Source organism: Taeniopygia guttata, chromosome 2 (assembly GCF_048771995.1).
Source record: "Taeniopygia guttata chromosome 2, bTaeGut7.mat, whole genome shotgun sequence".
Lineage (NCBI taxonomy): Eukaryota > Metazoa > Chordata > Aves > Passeriformes > Estrildidae > Taeniopygia > Taeniopygia guttata.
In genome coordinates, this window is record NC_133026.1 from 8,843,734 (window position 1) to 8,865,652 (window position 21,919).

At 41.1% G+C, this 21,919-nt stretch overlaps 1 protein-coding gene across 1 annotated transcript; it reads left to right on the forward strand.

Annotated features, from left to right (window-relative positions):
* The first annotated feature begins 6,356 nt into the window (after window positions 1–6,356).
* Window positions 6,357–20,739, forward strand: NOM1 (nucleolar protein with MIF4G domain 1). The gene is given in 12 exon segments (XM_030264273.4): window positions 6,357–6,381; window positions 6,384–7,306; window positions 8,055–8,179; window positions 9,101–9,296; window positions 11,024–11,347; window positions 11,828–11,938; window positions 12,751–12,918; window positions 13,519–13,640; window positions 17,404–17,536; window positions 17,902–18,033; window positions 18,739–18,848; window positions 19,723–20,739. Coding segments are annotated over 12 exon segments (2,547 nt in total). The 3' UTR covers window positions 19,901–20,739.
* Window positions 20,740–21,919: the final 1,180 nt, after the last annotated feature.

A 21,919-nucleotide genomic window follows, 5' to 3' on the forward strand; every position in this document is an offset into this window, starting at 1 on the left:
TCTGGACATTCATGGCAGATTGAGATTGACCTAAAGTAGCTGCAAAACTGCAGGTTTGAAAGATGGCAATCAATTGAGGAGGAAGTCATCAAGTGAAGGAGTAGATTAGGGTGGTATCTAGTTTTACATACTGCCAGACACAAACTGTGTAAACACGAGGTTGCTTAAGGCCATGTGAGTATGGTTTTGTTTTGCTGCCATGACCTTTGCATGAGTCACCTAATGAGGTATCTGCAAGGTCATTGCCTGCAGCTAAGCCAGTCATGGAAGGCAGCCTTTTCAGCTTGGGCTAAGGGAGTCTAAGGCACTGATCATCTTGTCCTGATGCAGAAGCCTAAAATGAATTAGACTAGGGACTTTGTCTCTAAAAGCCATTATTACACTCCATTTGACTTTAAACAGGCAGCAAGGAGACTGGCTCAGCTGTAGGTGTCTGTCTAGACTGAGGGAGAAGATCTCCTTGTCTGTCAGGCTTAGATCAGTGTGGCTATTTCAAAGTACTTTGAGAGAAGGGGCTGTAACTAGAGATGTGGCAGGCACAGTCCACTGCTGCACTCTGCTTATGGTCATGTAAGTAGAGCTCCTGATCAGGAGCTGTACCTTAAATCAATACTATATTATACATAATAACATCATGCTTCATAAGAACTGGGATTAAAATATAGAATGGCAGCCAAAATGTATGAATCGATATCATTGTTTCAGTACAAGGTTGCTGACACCCTGGAGAGACCTCCAAATGCTTCATTGTATTTGGCTCAGACACACATCATATTTTGCATGTTTAGCAAAACCTCAGGAAAAATGCAGTAAGACTTTTGTTAATAGCTAGGAGCACCTCACTGAGCTAAAAAGGCTGCTGGAGATTGTCTCTGGAAATGATCACCTTCCACCAGAGACGGGATGAACAGGAGCACTGCACACTGCTACTGCTGCCACTGCTTCTGTGTCAGTGGCACAGCACATACTCTTGTCACCGTCTTCACTCTTATAAGTAAATAAACAAACACACGGATAAAAAGTGACTTTAACAAAGTAACAGTACCTGTTAAGTTTAGGGAATGTGTTGAATTCAAACCTTCCCAGGTATTTATTCTGGAGTGTCACTCTAAGTGTTCTTTTTCTAAAGTTGCTTTGTCAGAATTAAAAAGTAGCTAATAAAGAATGATCTTCAGGGAACAGAATTCCAACTGGGATGTTAAAGCTAAGTAATTAACAACAAAGGAGAAAGAACAGAGAGAAAAGGATCCCTTGTACAGGTTTTTGATGAAAACTGCCTTCTAAATGACAATACAAGTGTTCATTAGATAAGGTTGGTATTTAGCACTATGTCTCCCACAGGGACAATTCTTGGCACAGAAGCTTTGATTATATAAATTTTGTGGGAAAAAATGCAAAGTGCCATAATGTGGGACTTTAATCAATGGTGCTATTCTGATTTACAATTGTTTGTTTTTTTAACTATGATGGGAACAAAACACTAATTTTAAAGCTCATTTTAGTTGAAATTTACCTCTTCCTTTTAATAGCAAGAAAGTAATCTGATTGAATTTTTTCAGTCATCCTTGTGCAACATATTAGATAATCTCCTTATAGTTTAAAACTAAAAATGCTAATGGATTGGGGAAATGAGTTTCTGCTTTCACTCGGCATATCTGTCTTTTTTATGCTTGTCTTTTGGATCATTTATCTAAATAATAACCTTTAGTACCCACTCCTTCCTTCCAATGAACTAAAATATATTAATGATTAAAATCAGTGAATATGCATCTTTTGCCTACTTGAGTTTTGCCAGCTGAAGTTTCCATTTCATCTTCTGCTTTTTTGGAGGGTGGGGGGAAAGCTACAGACATCCTCATGTGAAATACTCATGATTACTTTCTAATTTGTCTCAATCAAACAGCCTAAATGAGCTCAAACTAATGGTAGATCTCTTTTAAGGAGTATCACCAGCGAGCACTGACTCAAATGACATTGATTTCAGGGACTAAAAGAAAGAAATTATGTTAAAAACTCAGCAAACAGCTTTCAGTCAGCAAATCTGTTGGGACAGCCCCAGAGAAGAGGCAGGAATTACACCTCAAGGGGAGGTGCTGTGGGTGGAACTTCTCAGACAAACCTGGAGATACAGAAGGATAGGCTTGTGTGGCTTTCGTCTCAGAATGGTGGAAGGAAGTTCATTTTGTACAAAGGCAGCAGAGGGAAGATAAATGACCATCCCAAGGTCGGGTGCAAAGATGATGGAAATGTGTGAGAAAGTGCCAGAACAGATATTTTTCCACACTCTTTGTGTAGTCAGTTTTCAGCATGCCTGGCTAAACTGTCTACAGACCAAGACTGCAGGAATTGCTTAGCACATACACCCTTGAGGGAAAAAAAAACATCCCCAAAACAAACCAACAACCAAAAAATCCCCACCAAGATTCTGAGCAACAGGGATGTATCTTTAAAGCACTACGGAAACCACTTTCTTCACCTACCAATACCTTCTGCAATAGATGGGACTGAAACACATCTTGAAGAACCAGCAACTTTGTACTGCCTTGAGACTCTGGAAAATGTTTTCCAGAAGAAAAGTGTCCTCCCACAGACAATCTTTCCCAGCAGACCAAATTTCAGTTCTGCTGATCCCAGAACTATATGACATGGGAAGATGCAGTAGATGGATGCTGTGCTAGATACTCATAGCAGAGTCACTTGGACTGTTTGGGGGCTCTCAGGGCTGAGAATAAATTCATTCTGGCAAGAAGCTTTTATTCTGTAGAGTCAAAAAAGTCTTTGTATTTAAAGCTATGTTCTTACATCAATCAGGTTGTTTTCTCCATTGGTGAGAACAAAGAGCCGCCCTTATGAGCTCAGTCTAAAAGTCTTTCTGGTGCTGCTTTGATATTTCCTGTGGTGATAAATATTCTCAATAGCTGCAAATTACAAAAGAGCCAGAATCTACCTATGTGCATTATGTAGTCACTAAGGCACATTTTCATGGCATGTGGGGTGGGATCAGGAGACAATAGCAGGCAGGCAGCTGAAGGAATTGTATTCTGCTCATTCTGCTGAGGGCTGGGAAATAATAATCCATTAATATAAAGTAATAGGAAAGGAAACCAAAGGAAACCTGTTAACAAAGATTATCTCAGCAGGAAGCAACAATTCTATATGAACTTTCATTTCCAGTGAATCATGCCATTATGCTCAATTTCATTGCAAATGTGAAGCCTGCCCTCATGGCTTGTTCTCTGATGTGGGACCACTGTCAAAACAATGAACAATTACAAAATGTTCCCTCAACTCCAAATTCCTGTTTGGTAAGTGATGCTCACATGATGCAGAGATCTAAAAGTGAAATTTGTGAAGCGGAAACTGGATTTCCTCCCTTTTCTGGTACTTAGACAACACAGGAATGTTGGAAGAGTCCTTGGCAGGAGTTTCTAATTTATTCACATTTTAGACCTTAAGAAGACTGTATTTACCAGGTACTCAAAGCTAAATTGGTAAATGTAAAATAATAAACCACAATATTCTGGGATAGGATCTGAAATATTTGTTGTAATGTATTTCTTTTGATATGGCATCATTAGATTTGAATTCTGAATTAGTCTATTAAGCAGATAAGTATTTCTTTAAATATTACATTTTCTTGACTACATTTATATTTTGCCTGAAATGTTGTTTTAATTATTTGAAAGTATTTTTACTTCAAAAATGGGTATTAATAATTCTATCTATACATTTTGCAAAAGTGACATGCCTATTTTGACCCAAATTTAGGATTATGGGGTTTAGCAAAATACATGCTCTTCACATTTTGCTTTGTGACATGAATTATTGAAGAAGGCAAATAATGGCATTTTCTCTCTTTGAAGATACATGAAATTTCCCATTATTGTAAAGCTCTCTTTCCCTGACTAACAAATTACATTATTAGACACAAGGAAGATGCAAATCTTAGGGTTCTAAAAGCACCTAATATTTTCTCAAATTATATTCAGCTGTATTTATCTTGCACTCTGGCATGCTGCTGGATTACTGTTATCAATAAATCTATAAATAGGATGCAAAATGCATGTGAGCTGTCTGTGAATGAATAAAGAGTGGCCTGGCAGTAAATTACAACATAATATATAGTTTAAAATGTAGCAAAAGGAATGCCTTGACAAATCAATGCAACATATTTTGTCAGTGAGATGAAAGATTCATTATGCATCAGCCTTGAGAAAGCTGAATTTCTGAGGCATGGGTCACCTAGGACATATGATGTAATCAGAGAATATGGAAACATGCATAGAAAGACAAAAATAATCTTCTAGGTAATAAAGCCATATTAAATTGTCAGGTAAAATGTAAGTCCTGTGCAGTACTTCATTGTCCAAATGAGGTCAGGAGTACCACAAGAAACAAAATAAAACCTGACTTCCTCTGGATTTGGCCCCCACAGCAGGTTCAAGACCAACTCATCTTCTGAAACTGGGTCTTGTGTGCTGGCTTTCATTTGTGTTTTTCTCATGTCTGCTAATGTCTAGGCTCATCTTCAGGCTCTTTGTACAGCCAAGAAATTCTTTCCTCGGCCCACTTTTTAATTAAACTTGGGAAAATTCTGCGTTTTGGGGAACTCCAGTCATCTGGCACACACCCAGCAGGCTCCATAAGCTTGGAGCACAGCAGAGACTAAAAATAAGACTGACCAATTGGTTTTCCTGCTGACAGCAGCAAACTACCATGGGACATTTAATTTCCCCTGATCACATGGATGACAGACAAGCTGTCACCAGCTGTGCAGAGCCAGGAGGATGCATGCCTGTTGCAGGGACACAGGCCCCAGCAGTGGCATCACCTTGTCCTGAACGCTGGTGAGGGTGGAAATGCCCCAAGAGAAGTTGCCACCAGCCACAGAATGCCAGAATGGGTCAGACTGGAAGGGACCACAGTGTGTCAACTGCTCAGGCAGGGTTATCCCAGAGCACAGGATTGCATCCAGATGCTTCTGGAATTCCTTCAGTAAGGGAGACTCCAGATCCTCTCTGGGCAATCTCTTCCAGTACATGGTCACCCACACAACAGTTCATCATGTTCAGGTGGAACTTCTGTGCATCAGTTCCTGCCCATTGCCTCTTGTGCTATTGCTTGGTACCACTGAGAAGAGCCTGGTCCATCCTCTTGGCACCCTCCATAGAAATTTATATACACTATTGAGGTCCCCTCTCAGTCATCTCTTTTAGAGGCTGAACAAACCCTGCTCCCTCAGCCTTTTCTCATAAGAGAGATGCTCTAGTCCCTTAATCCTCTTTGTACACTCCACTGGATTTGGTCCAGGAGTTCCACATCTCACTTGTCCTGAGGAGCCCAGAACTGCACACTGCAATCCAGAATGTGCCTCACAAGAGCTGAGTAGAGAGGCAGTATGACCTCCCTGATCTGCTGACAATGCTGTTCCAAAAGCATTCCAGGATCCCATTGATTTCTTGGCCACAAGGAAGCACTGGTGACTCACGAACAGCTTGTCATCCATCAGCACCCCCAAGTTTCTCTATAGAAGACCATGGACATGGATGTTGGCTCTGGCACACTCAGGGAGAGACACCTGAGCTTGGCAGTTTTGGAAGGGGCTTAAAATGTGGGTCTTGGCAGGTGAAGGGCTCTCTTGCTGATGCCTCTCGAGGGCTGGTGTCCCTCAGCTCCTCGAGAGGCATCAGTGAGAGCCTTGTGCTGCATGGGAGCCCTGTGAGCACAGCCAGGGCTGTGATGGACAAACTGCTCCAGTCCCTGGGGTAAGACGGACAAGCCTTGCATTTTCTTTCTGGAGCACGTCTAAAAACGGGCAACAAAGCTGGTGAAGGGTCTGTAGAATAAATCCTATAAGCAGTGGCTGAGGGAGCTGGGGTTGTTCAGCCTGGAGAAAAGGAGGTTTAGGAGTGACCTTATGGCTCTCTACAAGCAACTGAAAGGAGGGTACAGCCAGCTGGGGTCAGGCCATTCTTCCAGGACAAGGGATAGGACGAGGGGACACAGCTTCAAACTGCACCAGAGGATGTTCAGGTTGGCCATTAGGAGAAATTTCTTCACAGAAAGCATGACTGGAATGGACTGCCCAGGACGTGGTGGAGTGCCGGTGCCTGGAGGTGTTGTCTTAAGCGCTGTACTTAACTCCACGGTCTAATTGCCGAGATGATGTTCGGTCATAGGATGAACTCGATGATCTCAGAGGTCCTTTTCAACATAATTTATTCTATGATTCTTAAATCCATACACACAAACGAGGGCATCTCTACCGACCGAGCGCCGCCGATGCGACACCCCAGGGCCGCGTCCCCTCAGAGCCGCTCCGCCGCCCGCGCCCAGCAGGGGGCGCTGTGCCCAGCATGGCGCCCGCGCGGCGGAAGCGGCAGCCCGGCCCCTCTGCAAGATGGCGGCGCCCAGGCGCGGTGTGGCGGCGGGACGGATGAAGCGGGGGGCGGCCGCCCGCGCCCGCCGCGGCGGGAAACTGGACCGGCTGCGGCAGGCGGTGCAGGAATACGTGCAGGCGGCCGGCGGCGAGCCGCCGCTGGCCCTGCTCAAAGACTCGGACAGATACAACCGCAGAAGCCGCCGGGAAGCCAGGAAGGAGAAGCGTAGACTAAAGCGGAGCCGCCGCCGCCGACTCCAACGCGGGGAGCTGGTGGAGGTTCCCACCGCCCCGGCCAAGCCCGCTCCAGCCAAGCCGGCCCCGGCCAAACCCGCTTCGGCCAAACCCACTCCGGCCAAGCCGGCCCAGGCCAAGCCGGCTCCTGCCGCCCGCCCCGGAGCCCCGGCTTCGCCCGCCGCTGGCAAGCAGCGGCCCAGGCCGGTGTCGGCACCGACATCGACAGCCCTTGAGGCCCCTTCCACCGCCGCAGCCACCTCGGCGCGGAAACGGGCCCTGCTGGAAGCCAACGAGGAGGAGGAGAAGGAGATCCGGCGGCTGGAGCGGCAGCTGGGGCTCGGGAAGCGGCGCAAGAAGCAGGAGGGGCCCGCGGCCGAACGGGTGCCGCAGAGCTTCCTGCGGGACGGACTGGGGTACGTGCTGGGAGCGCTGGGCACACGGGCCGGGCTCAGCCAGCTCTGCGACAGCAGCGACGAGGAGCAGCCGGAGCAGACCCAGCCGGGGCCGCGGGAGCGCCCGCCGGGACAGCAGGAGGATGGCGAGGACGAGGAGGCTCAGGAAGACGCCTCAGACCCCTCCGAGGCGGATGACGGGGAAGGACTCTGGGAGAGCGAGAGCTCGGCCCCTGAGGACGGCGCGGTGCCAGAGGCCAGCGAGCCCTCGAGTGAGGAGGAGGAGGAGGAGGCAGAGGTAGGATGTTCGGCTCAGCTAGCACAGACCTGCTTCGCAAAGCACATCCCGCAGCCTGAACACAGCAGGGTTGCTGTTAGGCCCGGGTGTTCGCTGTCCAGTCGGGCCACGTGGAGTGTTGTCCTGGTTCAAAACAGCCGGGCCCAGCGACAGTGTTGACTTGAGGGGTCTGCCAGGTCCTGGAGACACTTGTTAGCCTGACCGAGACAGGCTGGTGGCAGATAATACCCTACAGCACAATGCGTGTTGTAGCTCTGTGTGAAATCTGCAAATAAAAGGATCTGCCCTGATGTTGGAGTGTAAGAATATGATCCAGCCCTTCTGCAAAGAGAGCTCGTGTTGAAATCAGAAGCAGTTACACACTGAAATGTTACTTTCTGAACGATCTCGGAGGTTCTGCCAGTATTAGGTCTTGTTGAATGGGTGGAGGAAAGGAGGTCACACAGGTCATTTAGCCTTCATAGGCCTAAATAAAACTTAATAGAACCAAGACTTAAGATGCCAGGTTTTAATGACCATAACTTAAAGAAAGTTAGGGAAGAGGGGCTTTGCTGTCGTCAAGTTTGTCATAAAGGGTAATTTTTTTGCCTGCTTCTTCATGTTGTTTCTTTGCTGTTGATTATTAGATGGTAAGATATATCCTTAACTTAAAGTTTGGCACTTTAATCTTAAATAGAAATGTATGTTTGTCTTCAAGTGTTTAAGATACTGGTCTCATCTGATACCTTTTTCTTGTTTTCCTCCTAAGAGTGATAATCACGGTGCTACAAAGTATATGCCTCCTCAAATAAGGAAAATGCAGGAGACACTAGATGACAAGAAAAGAGAAGAATTGGGAAGACTGAAGAAAATGGTGAATGGCCTCATTAATAGGTAGTGTAATGAGGGAAGACATTAGTCTTTCTGGATCAATGTGACAATGCTCATCATTCAAGCCCAGGTGGCAAGGATGTGACTTTTTCTCTTCACAAACTGATTTTAAGTTGGCAATCATGTCTGCTATTGTTAAGAATAATTATCTTTATTGGTGTAAATTCTTCAAAGTTAGTCATTATAGATGTTGAAAAATCTAGAAAATAAATTTAAGATTGGGCTGGATTCCACACAGCAGTTCCCTGCAACAAGGTATAATTCACTAAGTGTCAGTTGGAGTATGCTTATTATTAAAAAAAAAATAATAAAATCAGAAAACAGGTTTTGGTTTGTTTTGGGGTTTTTTTAATAAATTCAATTTCTCCAATGCTACAGCTGAGGAGGAACAACTCTTCTTAGGTTAAAGTACTGCAGAATAGAAAAAGTAATTAACATTCGTTTCAAGTTTAGAGTATTTTTTAAATCAGAAATCTATTGGCAATTTTCATCTGTTACCTGTAAAACCTGGACTAGAATTTGTTCAGTCATTTGAAATTTGATATACCATATATGTTAAAGTATTCATTATTTTCATACTTAACTTCTTCAAAGACTGTCATGCGCCACAGTTAAAACTGCTAAAACCAGTTTCTTTTTGTAATAAATCTGTTCAGTGTGACAGTGCTTTGTAAATACTGTTCCTGACATGTTTTTACATGTAATTTTTTTAAACTTCACTATAATTAAATGCACTATACTTTTTTAGTTTAGTAAACATAGAAAAGTACAAAAGGTTCCTTACAGTCGTCATCAATCTTCAATCTTTTTTTCTTAAGTCAAACTAGTTTTTCTAAAAAGAATAGTTGTTTGTTGGGTGAACTCAAAATTGTGGCACTATGTAAGGAGAAGAAAGAGTGAACATTGGATTTTGTTTCTCCACAGGTTGAGTGAACCAAATTTGTCCTCCATCAGTAGACAGATGGAAGAGCTCTACATGGCCAACAGCAGAAAGGACATGAATGACATTCTGACAGACATTCTCATGAATGCCTGTGTTACTGCAGTTGCCATGCCTGCAAGACTCATGATGGAGCACGTCCTTCTGGTCAGCATCCTTCATCATAATGTGGGAATTGAGGTAATTCTTGTGCTGTAGAGTGTTTTCCTTGACATTTTGTTTGAACTGCCTTGTCATTTTTAACAGTGTGGCACTGACAAGCACCTTTAGTTGAATTTTCATCAGTATTTTGTGGCTTCCACAAGTGAAAAGGTCTAAGCATTCTTCTTGTCTGTCTTTCTGCATTCATTCTTAGGACACAGTATTTGCAAGGCTTCCATAAGTGAGTCTAAGTCCGTTGCTTTGTCTGATTTTATCTCCTCTATGAGTTACCACTAGTCAGTTATATTTTTGAACTATGTATATCCAGATAAGAAAAGTGTTGCAACTACAGGAATCCTTTTTAAATGGTGGATAAACTTCTTTTCTAAGCAAATCATGCAAATAATCAGTGGAATTAAGTAGTTGTAACATGGAAAATTAAAAACTTCAAAAAGCATGGCAATTTTTGGAGGGGATTTTGTTTTGTGTTTTTAAGCCTGATGAATGAGGTGAAATCCCTCTTGCCCAAGCTGATGCTGAAGCTCCTGATGTCAAAGGGAATACTTTAGCTAATTTCAGTGAAATGTCTGTCAGGAAACTAAGTTGTTTCAGCAGTGCGTTGCTATTAGATGACTCTTCTTTCTTCCCCCCACATCTCAATGCAAAAGATATATTAATGCAAGTTTTTCAGTTTGCAATACTGTGGCCTGAATGCTGGCTCTGAAACCATATTAAATATCAGATGGATGCAATTAAAGCAGCTTTCTCCCTCTAACCTTGGCATTAAACTTTTATTTTGTCCCTCTTCACTGCTTGAAAGGCAGTTCTGACTGCAAATGCAGTGTTTCTGTAAAATAAATGTACAGTATGCATTACATGAAAATGTGATAGTACAGCTGCACTGAAGGTTAGGTTGAGCAATGCAGGAGTTGCCCTGTGTTTATAAATTTGTGCAGCAAATTGGGTAATTAACAGCTAAACTGGGTCAAGGCCTGTAATGCAGGCCAGTACTGCTGCTGGGACTCCTGGTTTTCTTAAGGTCAGCAGATTTTAACACAATGGTAATGGGTGAAGGCCTTCATTAGCAGCAATGTATTCATTACCTCCCTGTGTTTTAGAGCCAATAGGCTTTCTATTCCCAGCCTTTAGCATCAGTTCTCTCTTCAGAAATAAATATATTCCAAAATTTCTTTTCCCAGCTATACCGCTGACAAACATGTAAGAATTATCCCCAGTTCAAAAGCAGCTTCACCTTATGCTCAGCAACTGTGAAAACTTGGTATTTTGGGGATTTTTTCACAATGTTATTTTTTATCCTTCTGCTAAGGATTTTTTTTCTGAAATACCAAACTCAGGAATGTGTTTGCTTTTTGACATGCAGCTTTTCCTGGATGCCTGACTAGCAGTAAGAGCATGCTAGTCTGACAGCTGAAAAGATGCTAATATGTGTTCTTGAATATTATGTAAATAAATGATCATGTTTGTGTATGGTAGGTTCATAATACTTGTTTTTCTTGCACAGGCTTTAAAAGGCACCTGGATGTCAAATATGAGGTGTAAATAACATAGACTTCTACAAAAATGTCACACCATTTAAGTATTTACGTGTGTAAATGTAGAACATCCCTATTGGTTGAAAGGAGCAACAGTATTTCCTTAAAATTAATAGTGGCAGTGACCCAAAAATGAGTTTTACAGATGTCTGTAAAATCTACTTAGAGTTAACTGCTGGATTTTTTTTTTTTCCTTAATGGAATTGTTGCCAGGTCGGTGCTCACTTTTTGGAAGCTGTGGTGAAGAAATTTGATGAACTCTGTAAAAGTGATGCTGAAGGGAAGGAATGTGAAAATCTGCTTACCTTGATTGCTCATCTGTATAACTTCCATGTGGTTCATTGCCTTCTGATCTTTGATATTCTGAAAAAGCTTGTTAGCGCTTTCACTGAAAAAGAGATTGAGCTGATTTTGTTTCTTCTGAAAAATGTGGGCTTTTCCTTAAGAAAAGATGATGCATTGGCTTTGAAAGAACTGATCACTGAAGCCCAGAAGAAAGCAAGCACAGCAGAGAAGAAATTCCAGGATCAGACAAGGGTATGTGTTTGTTCTAAAGATTTCATATTCTCAACAGCCTGTACTTGGATACAGAGTTTAATTTACAGAAATGTTTTCTGCTACATTCAGTTCAGGTTCTAAATTGCCATTAGTGTGACATTCAGTTACTTACATTCTTCTTGTCTGTCTTTCTGCATTACTTAGAACACAGATACCAAACTGCCCATGATGGGTGAGGCAGGACTGGTTTGTGTCTTATGCAATGGAGAGTTTTTCTATTTCATGATACTTTGTACACTTCAAAAAATGCTCAGGTGTTTAGCAGATGAAGCTTGTACACAAATTAATGTAATAGGGATAGAAGTAAATGTGTTGTATTTAAATTTTAGTGTATATTGGCAGCTGAACTGCTTATTCTCACAGAATAGTGATTTCAAAGTATACTCTTCTACCTACTCTTCTACTTTACTTAATAAACCCACATCTTAGAATTGACAGAGCTATTTCTTTTTCCAATAGGTTCGGTTTATGCTGGAGACTATGCTGGCACTTAGGAACAATGACATGCGTAAGATTCCTGGCTATGACCCTGAACCAGTTGAAAGACTGCGCAAATTGCAGAGAGCGCTGGTGAGAATTCTCTTGGCTGGTGTGGCCTTGTTATTCTTAATCCAGGAGTAATTATTTGTACTGGATTTCAGCTTTCTTGGAGATTTTCTGTTGGTGTGTTTTTTTGGAATTTTTTTTGTGTGTGTGTTTGTTAATTTGTATTTGACAGAATGGACAGTTTGTCTAGAACAACCCAGTATAAAAGGGATGAGAGTAATTTAGCAGTGCAGGATGTGCATATCAGGTTAAAAGGCCAGACAAAAACAAGCTAGGTAACAGAGTTCTGTAGGATTTCCTCTCTTAAATTTTTGCAGTACTTCTGATATGCTTCTTTTGTTGAAAATTTTTATTTTGTTCAGAGTTTAAAATTTTTGTTATTTGAGTTGTACAATGCACAAGGCAGTTTGTTGTGTCATTTTATGTAGTCACAAGTCTTCAAAAGGAAAATCATGACCAGATTGTAGGATGCTGCAATGTCAGCATCCTCTGAATTCTAATCAAACTTTGTGACTGGAAAATGTCTACTTTTTAGATTAGTATCTCTTTTTTCAAATAAAAAACCCAAGAGCTTCTACATGTAGATTTATGCAACTTTATACATTTAGAGAATTACAGCATATGGGAAACTTGTACATTCTTTCCAGGTTACTAATTGAAACAAAGGTTAGGGAGGAAACATGCAAAGATCTTAATGAAGAGATGAATTTATATGTTTAAAGTTTTTGTTTAAAAATAATTTTAAGTAATTAAAATATTTGTTATTGTACGAAGAGAGAAAAAAGTTTCAAATAAAAGCTTTTTTGTTGGTTTTTATTTTTGTTTCATTCTTCAAGGTTCACAGCAGTGGTTCAGAAAAAGACACCCAGCTCCGCGTGTCCCTGGAGTCTCTCCTCAGTGCTGACCAGGCCGGTCGCTGGTGGATCGTGGGGTCATCCTGGAGTGGAGCACCAATGATCAGTGATACAAAAAGCCAGGCTCAGCAAAAGCTGCACATAGGAAAGGTAAATCCAAATTATAAGTCTAAGTGTTTGTGATCTCTTGAAGATTTTTCATATGTGTCAGTAAGTTCATTTCAGAGCCCACCAAATAAATCTTTCCCATGCTCTTGTAAGAGGAAGCTTTTGGATTGTAAATTCTGCTCTCCATTTTTTTAAAACATTGTACTCATGTGCTTCGTAAGAGCAGTTACTACAAATATAGTATAGCTTGTTTTTTCTTATCCTGTGGAATTGCTAAGGTGAAAGAAGAGACTTGATTCAACAGTGGATTTGCTAGTAGGAATTCTGACAGGTTGTGGTGTCTGTCTGTGGCGTATGTCTAAGCTGATTCCAAAAGTAATGTGATGATATGGTCATGGTGAATTACTTATGTTAAAGAAGCACATCTTAAAATTAATTGGCATAATTAAAGTAGATTAAAATTTATTTCCATAGTTGAAAAAGCTCCTGTTGATGGCTGTGCCTCTGGACAAAAGCTCTGGACCTTTGGACTGGTGATTCATAGTTTACTGGAGAGCTTCACTGATGGTGTTATTTAAGTCTGTACAGAAATAGCTTTTTTTAAGGCAAACAGAAATAAAATAGCATATAATTTATTTTCAGGTGAGTTCAAAAATAATGGAGCTTGCTCGTAAGCTGAGAATGAACACTGATATCAGGAGAAGTATTTTTTGTGTCTTGATGATGAGCGAGGACTTCATGGATGCTTTTGAAAAACTTCTGAGGTAAGTACAGCCTAGTACAGAAATCAGCCCAGAACTAAAAATAGGTTGAAAATGCAGCATTTCTGATCCGGGCTTAAGAACATTCAGATGATAATGCAATTAAAAGAAGTGCATAGCTAGGGACCCAAATAGGATAAAAGGGTAGGAGAGGGGACCCAGAACCATGGTGTAAGGATTAATGGGGGCAGGAAAGGTTGACTGGCAGTCAGAGGAAAGGAACAGCCCCTGTTGTTGTCACCCCTGGCTGTGTGATTTGCAGCATCTTTTCATGAAAGGAGCCTGTGTCTTTTTGCACTGGAGCTGTGTATCCCAGTAGAGTGGATGGAAGGCTGCTGCAGAATTGTTTCCTTACAGAGGCAGACCAGAAGCCCTTGCAGAACATCTTTTGGGTTTTTTGCTGGATTGCTGTGATTTCTGTACTACTGCCACTTCTTTGACTTCCTGCCACCTTGTTAAGCCACCTCTGCCCAAACTTGCATGACCTGGTAGTGTTCTAGCACCTTCATTTCCCTCTTGCAGAATTTATTAGCTTTGGGTTTGCTTCACATGGAGACTAGTTCACTTACCCCCTGACAAGCAGCTCTTCAAAACGTGTGATCAGGGAAGAGCTCAAACGAAGTCATTCCTTGTGTTTGTCAGAATATTATTTAAGTTCGTAGGAACTGGGAGGGGAGAGATCAGATCTGAACTTTTCTGTCTCAGCCTTGTAACTCAAGGGTATTGTCTTACTAGGATGGCATGCAATTATTTAATTTGCTTACTGAACCAAAACAGACTTTGTAATAAAGTCAACTAATATTTGATTAAATGCCACTTTTGCAAAACAGAGCTTGGATTTGATACTGTGATGGAGTCATTCCAATATCTTAATATGGCCTGTTCAATTAAAAGAAATTAGTTGCTGCTGCAGCTCTTGCCAAGACCTGGCAGCTCAATTTGCAAATTGGACTGGACTCTCATCTGTGCTATTTAAGCTATACACAAATTTGAATACATACAGGCTTGGCAGAAAATCTCTCTGCAGGCTGCCTGGTGTGTGTTGGTGCTGATGTTTATACAGCAAACTCAAAGAGAGGAATTCTTAAATCTGCCCACATCTGCAGAGTATAATGGAAAGTACACATAATTGTCAGTGAAGGAATTAGCTTCAGTGTGAACATGTGTTCCAGAGTGTATGGGAATTTGTATTTGTATGTTTGATGTCTCATGAGGAAGAGCATATAAAGAAATACTCTAACTACTCTTGTTGATTCATCTGCTACTAGTTCTGTGGCAGAGTTGAGGTGTGGTTAAAGGATAATAGGAACTATTTGAAATCTAGGCTGCTATAGTTTTTCTAGTCCCTTTCCTCCTTACTGCAGATGAAAGTATTAGTTTGAAGCCAGAACAACTCCCTGAAGTGGCTCAGTGATTGCAGAGGTGTCAGTGAAGGGAGAGCTCGGAACATCACTGGTGGCAAAGAGGAGAGAATGAGACTGGATGTTCTTCATCAGCTTAAAGGCCACACCTTCACAAACCACAGTTTCTTTCAGGAGAGAGAATGAATGCTGCTTACGTTTGATGGAGAGGCAATTTTTGAAGTTATTTTGTAGACATAAAGAATTTGAGAAACTTCACGTCTCAGAAAATACTGGGCCACTCATGAAAGGTTCAGCTATCCCATTGGAGTGAGATGTGTAATTCAGGATTACTTTGTGTCAGCAAGTTTTTCCTTATGAAATGATTCTCAATTTCTTGCTAAATACTCACTACCAAAGTGACTGTATCTACTAATATAATTTAAAGTTACTTAAAATGGGATTTAAGTGTTGCTATTTTTGATCTGAAGGCAATGGTACTCTTGGGCTTCAGCTGATGATAACTAACCTACTTGGAGGCAGGCTTCTGCTGGTGCCAAACAACCTACTTGAGAGGCAGTTATCCCATTTATAGCAGGATCAAGATGCACAAGTCCATTGGAATACTGTAACTCATGAATAATTGAGTCAGTGAGATGATTTCACACTCTTTATCAAGGAATATCAGGCTTATGAAATCTACACAGGTTTATGGTGAAGCTCAGCAATGAAAGGTAGTCCAGACTCTTAAATGTTAGATGTTTAGGAGTTCTAGTTCTGTGAAGAAGTGAAGGTAAGAAGAACATTGAGTATCCAAGTGTTGTCACTTGGTTGCAACTCTAGCAACATATAAGCAAGTCATGATAAGAGTGATGATGAGCAAGTAAAAGGAGAGTGTGCCAGACTACTGACTGCAGTGTAACTTCAGTAGTCATTTATTAAATGCAAATCTGATAGCTGAAAACCTGTATATTTGTAAAAAAAACCTTCGTTGCTCTGAAATCAGATGGAGCTTGGCTGATGGGAGAGCAGGTGGGTTATGACACAGACACAGCACTTAGGATACTGACCCCTTTTAGAAGAGCAGACTTCTACATTTTTACTGCTCATTAGCCTAGAAGTCATGCCAGATTTTCCTACTGTAAAACTTTAAATTCTAGGGAGTTTGGGCTCCACATAGTTTTCTCTGTCTGTGGGGTGTCTGTGGTCATATGCAATGCAGATGTCTGGAGGTGTGTACAAAAGAGGGATATTGGCATCAAGTGATGACCAGCTACCCTAGAGACAGACAGTAAGGCAAGTTCCAGTGGAATCAAACTTGGTTGAAAATACTCTTGAGTTGTACTAATGCTCTGTGAAACTTGAACTTGAAGCAATGAGAATAATCTTGTTCTATATTTTTCAGATTCTAATATGATGCATTTTTCATTTTAATTGGTTTTAATGCTGCCAAGCTTCTGGCAGCATTAGGAAGTTAAATCATATTATTCACAGACCAGGTGCATTGTGAGTTAGTCACCATTCCATTGCCAGAGTGTCTCAGCCCTCTTTGACACTGGTCAGCTGTTGGAGTGGAAAGGCTGCTCAGTTCTTGGCCTTCATGAGGCAGCCAACATAAGATGGATAGATACATAGATGGTGTTTTCTCCAGGGTGGTTTTTTTGGTTTGTTTTTTTTGTTTGTTTGTTTTTAAGGTGCTTTGTAATCACTGACTGTATCCCCTTAGGCTACTGTCAAAAAAAAAAAAAAAAAAAATCATGTATCATGTAGCATGGATTTGACCCAGAGATTTAAAAATTCATATCACCAAGTAAGAAAAACATTTAAGATTATTTTTGTATCCCTACTAAGTAACACAGAAGTGAAGGGCCCTGGAAATGTTTCTCCAAATAGGCTTGCACTGATCCAAAGGCTGGTTTTCCTCCCATGGCCATAAGTACAAGCATGAGATTATCACAATGGGACCCTACAATTCTTGTTTCACTGTTTAGTCTTTGTTTCACTGTTTAACCCTTGTAGTGGTTAAGTGGGTGCAGTGCTGCTGCTGGTACCTCTGTGCCCTCTCTTCTGTTCATGGAGAGCTGCAAACATGGAGTGGGATACCTTTCCTTTCCTGGGCAATGATAATACTTCTATCATTCCACTTCTGTTTCTTGAGGTCTCACTTTTGCATCTCCTCCTTTAACACCCATAGTGCTTCAGCATTTCCACAGAGCCATACCAGGATACTTGTTTAGCCAACACTCTTAAAGATTGCAGTCCATTAGAGTTTTAAAGACTTCATAGCTGCTTTGTAACAAGTAAAATTTAATGTGATGTTTGGATAGGTTTTAAGGTATTTCTGTCAGATGGTGACTGTAGCTCTTACTTTGTTTCAGCCAAGTTTTTCCTTACAAAATTGTTCTCAACTTCTTGATAAATTTTAGGCTTGGACTGAAAGATCAGCAGGAGAGAGAAATAGTTCATGTCATCCTTTACTGCTGCTTACAGGAGAAGACATTCAACCCCTTCTATGCATTTTTGGCTAACAAGTTTTGCGGATTTGAAAGAAGATTTCAGGTAAAGACAAATCTGTTGCTTCATTTTTTGCTTCATGTTTTTTGTCATGACTGTGGAAGGCAGTTACTGCATACCTGAGAATGGATGCATGCCTGTTAGGATCTTGATCTCAAGGAAAAATTCTGCTGCTATGGCTAAGCATTCAGTAAGGCATACTCATGGTCAGATCTGAATAGGAAAATAAATGCTGAATGTTTTCTTTGTTCTGTTTTATGCATTTTAAAATAATTTGAACAGTCTGATCAAGCATTTCTGTTAATTAAAGGAGGGCTTATAAAGAATACAAGGTCAAAAGGTTTGTTATGTTGTTGCTCAATTAAACAGCCACTTGATTAGTAGATTATTTTTTTTCCTTTGACCCCTAGGTGACATTTCAGTTTAGTATTTGGGACAAAATCAGAGACTTAGAAAACCTGTCAGCTGCTGCCATCTCCAACTTGGTGTCACTGCTGGCTCACTTAATAAGGACAAAATCACTGCCACTTTCAGTTCTCAAGGTTGGTGTGTTTTCTTTTCAAATCCTCCTGTGTTTTCCCTGCATTTGTTAGCTCTGTGGAAGGCATATTTTCTCTGTTATTTTTCTGGCACTTTAGCTGATTATGCTAAGACAAACTTGTTTTAAAATTACCAAATTGTTCTGATTGATTGTGGTAATGCTGTCATGTGGGGAAGGGAACTTGTGGTGACCCAGGCATAGAGAAAGTCTACATTTCTTTATCTAGAGTAGTTGTGGGATTATTTCCTTTAGAGTATCCAGAGCTGGAACTGAGGCCCCTTCATTAGCAGGCTTTGCCAGTGGTTTTTGTGCTATGGTTTTTAGCTGATGTTATTAGACAAGAAAGTGCTGAGTAGATTTCTTGGATTTCAGAATGGGTAGTCCATAGAATTCTATTAGAAGAGTAACTGGAATGTATTAAACAGGCAATTAAATGGATTGTCCCAGGTACTTACAAAGTATTTATCTAATTGAGAAAGGACATCTGGTATTCTGGTACCAGTAGACTTCTATTCCTTAGAAGGTTCTTTGCTTTCATTATTGATTGGCTTTTGGAGGCAGCCTTCTCAGGTAATTATTCTGTGCTAAACTCAAGGCTCAGTATATTTCAGAGTCCAGCTGATGTGCTGAAAGTTCTTCATTTAGGAGAGAAGACCAGCTGTTTGAAATACTTGAATTAATGTAATTCTCCCTCTCTGTCTGCCAGGTGATTGAATTCAGTGAACTGGACAAACCCAAAGTCCGTTTCTTACGACAGGTGCTAAGCACACTGTTAACTAAAGCAGATGAGGAAGAAATTACTGACATTTTTATGAGGTAAGTGATCACTGGCACCTCCAGAGAACCCTTGTTGAGTAGTAATTAAGAAGATAAGAAGTTTGCCTGTTTTGTTTGGAATTACACCGTGCCTTTTCCACACATCAGCCCTCCATCCCTTAAAATGTGAACTCTTCCTGGCTGAGTGGGGCCAGTGTGTTATATGTGTGTTGGTACAGGCTCTGATAGAGATGCAATTGTGTTATATAAAATAAGGCTTCCAGATATTCAGTGTACCATTTTGGTCATAGGATTTTCATGAGCAGAGCTCTGCAATTCCCTGTTTCCCTTATTGCTATACCACCTGTGTGCAGTGGAATTCACTCTGCCAGCTGTCATTTTTAGGATGTATCTCAAGAAGGAAAAAGAAAGTGATACTAAAGAGGCAAATGTTTGGGGTATTTTTAATGGGTTTTTTATCAGTGTTCTCTGAAAAATCTTTTTTTTATATTCGGGACAGGGTTGCCTGGGGAGGCTGGAGAATTTCCATCCTTAGAGATGCTTAAGACTTGAGTGTATAAGTCTTGCAATGTCACATAAAATTTGAAAAAATTAGGTGGTGGTGTTTCAGCTGTCATGCAGCAACACAAGGAAGCTTGAACATGGTGTTTGCTTTGTTCTTTGCTGTAATGTAATTATTTACATAAAACAAGCCTTAGGCTGCAATATTCCATTTTATTGTTGAGGCCAGTTGTATGTCGAGTGTTTGGGCTGTTTGCCAAACCAAGGTAGACTTGGTAATTTAAAAGCTTCTTCAATAAAACTTCTTTTATAGGTTGGATGTTTTTCTACTGCCCTATTTGAAGATGATAAAATTAAGGAACTTTTGAAATGGGGGAAGACTAAATTATACTTTTGATCTGTATCTTTACAGGATATCTGACAACCCCAAACTGGGAATGCTGCGGGAAGGCTTGAAACTCTTCCTTACCCACTTCTTACTGAAACATGCCCAAGCCCAAAAGAGTGCTGAAGAAGCTGGCTTGTTAAAAGAGAGAGTGGAACTAGCAACCAAGGCTTTAGAGGCAAAAGAACCCAAATTGAAGCTATAGTTATATTTTTTTTTCTAATAAAACATACAGAAAAACCAATCTAGAGTCTTTCAGACCTAAGAAGGAGAGCTGTGTTACTGTAAATGATGAATTTTTTTTTAATGTAAACAGTTACTTCACTCTGTGTGCTCGATAGAGGTTTAATTGAAGGGGATACAAGGCCTTTTTGAAGAAAGAGAAAATGTAGTTTTGTCATGTCTCTTTTTGGTACAAGTGCTTCATGTTGATGGTTGGTATCTGGAGAAAAGGGTGAATTTGTCACTTCCTCAGCAGGGTGTTCTGCATTGCATATTCTAGCCTTTCACTTAAAGTAATAAAATAAGCAGCCTTAACTAAAGGCTTTTAATAAGGAACCGTGGTACTCACCTGAAGAAAGGGGCCACTAGATGGCACAAGCACTGGTGAGTCGGCTGGGGAAGAAATCGACTTTTTTCTTAAAGTGTTGGAAGTTATTTGCTAATTCTGTGAATTGATTCCCTGACTGCGGGTCAGGAAAAGATCTTCAGTTGGATTCAAAGCTGTAGCAAAGCAACTTGAAGATCTGTCTTTGCCCAATTATATTGGGTTTAGAGATCACAGCATAGTTTTATGGCTTTTTTAGCCTGTCTTTCACACCTTTAGAATTGGAGTTGCCAAATCACTTGTGTTAATCAGATTTTTCTAGACATAAACAATATCTATAATATAAGTCATAAGAAGAGAATATATCCCTTAAGAGTTTGCTCAGATTTTTCATTTGGATGCTTAAAAAATAGGCACATGTTCTTTTGTAGCACTCTGTAAATGGTTTGTTTCTTTTGTCACCTTACCACTACACATTAAACTGCCATTTTTCTAAATGCTTTGGTGTGTGTTAGCTTTACTCTGGCTGGCCTGCAAGGAAGGGAATGACCTTCAGTTGGGTGGAGAAGGGAAATGCTTTCTTGTCTGAATGTGCATCTGTGATCTTCCTGTGTTGGAGTTGTCAGCCCTGTTTCTGTAGCCAGACTTGCCTCTGATGTCCAATGGGGCTGTTTGCTTATGGTGCCTCCCAATTTGCCTTTAATACCAATTGATTTGTCCCTGTTGGGAAAAGTTATTTTTTAATCAAATTGTTAAATGTAGTATATTCTGCTTACTCAGGTGTACTGCTTCCAGGGCAAGAAGTGCTTCCCCCAGCAGCCAGGGAGCTGTTTTTTCTCACCTTTCCTCTGAGAGGATAGAGCAAGCTTTAGGGGAAAAGGTGTCCTGGGAGCAGAGACCCGCTTTCAAATCCTGGGTTGCACTAGCAAAGTAGCAACAGAAAAAGTGAGATGCTTTTTTTTCACCCTAGATTTTTTCAGCCTGTTTCATGCCATTGGCAGTTTTTAAGTGTACAAAACTTAAAAATTAATTGTGATAAAATTAATTACAATGTTTTCTAGAATTCAAACCAATTAACAAAGTGTGGGCAGCAGCAGAATTGATGCTATTTTGGTGTTTACAAAAGTCACAACTTTTAGGGAGTGTGTGTAAACATCTCCCCTTACAACCAACCATGCCAAACATTATACTTAAGGTTTGGAGTATAGACTCAGGAGAAAATCTGTGCAAGCCCCTAGAAATAGCTGCTGTGGAGCACATGGGGCTCTATGAGTAAAAGTTGTTCCCCCTGTACTGCAGCAGCCACTTAATTGCCCTTTTTGCAGGAGTTTGGGTAGACCCAGCATGTCAATGTGTTGTGTTATTAAACACACAGATGGAAGCACATTGCTCTGGCAGGGAGGTTGAGGCAATTGTTCTGCTGGAGATAAATTTTGAATCATCTTCCTCAGCCCAAAGGTGCCAGGCTGCCTGTCCCTGCCTGGTGTGAGGGCTTTGCTTGGTGATGGGAGCTGACCTGCTTTGCTGCTGTGGCAGCACTGCCAAGTGTTTTATGGGTGTGAGCAGTCACTTGCTGCAGCTGCCTGAGCTGGTGCAATGCAGGTGTTGCTGTGCAATTAGAGGAGATGGTTTTAACCTTATAGTCAAGAATTACAATTGCTTTTTTTCTTTTTTCCT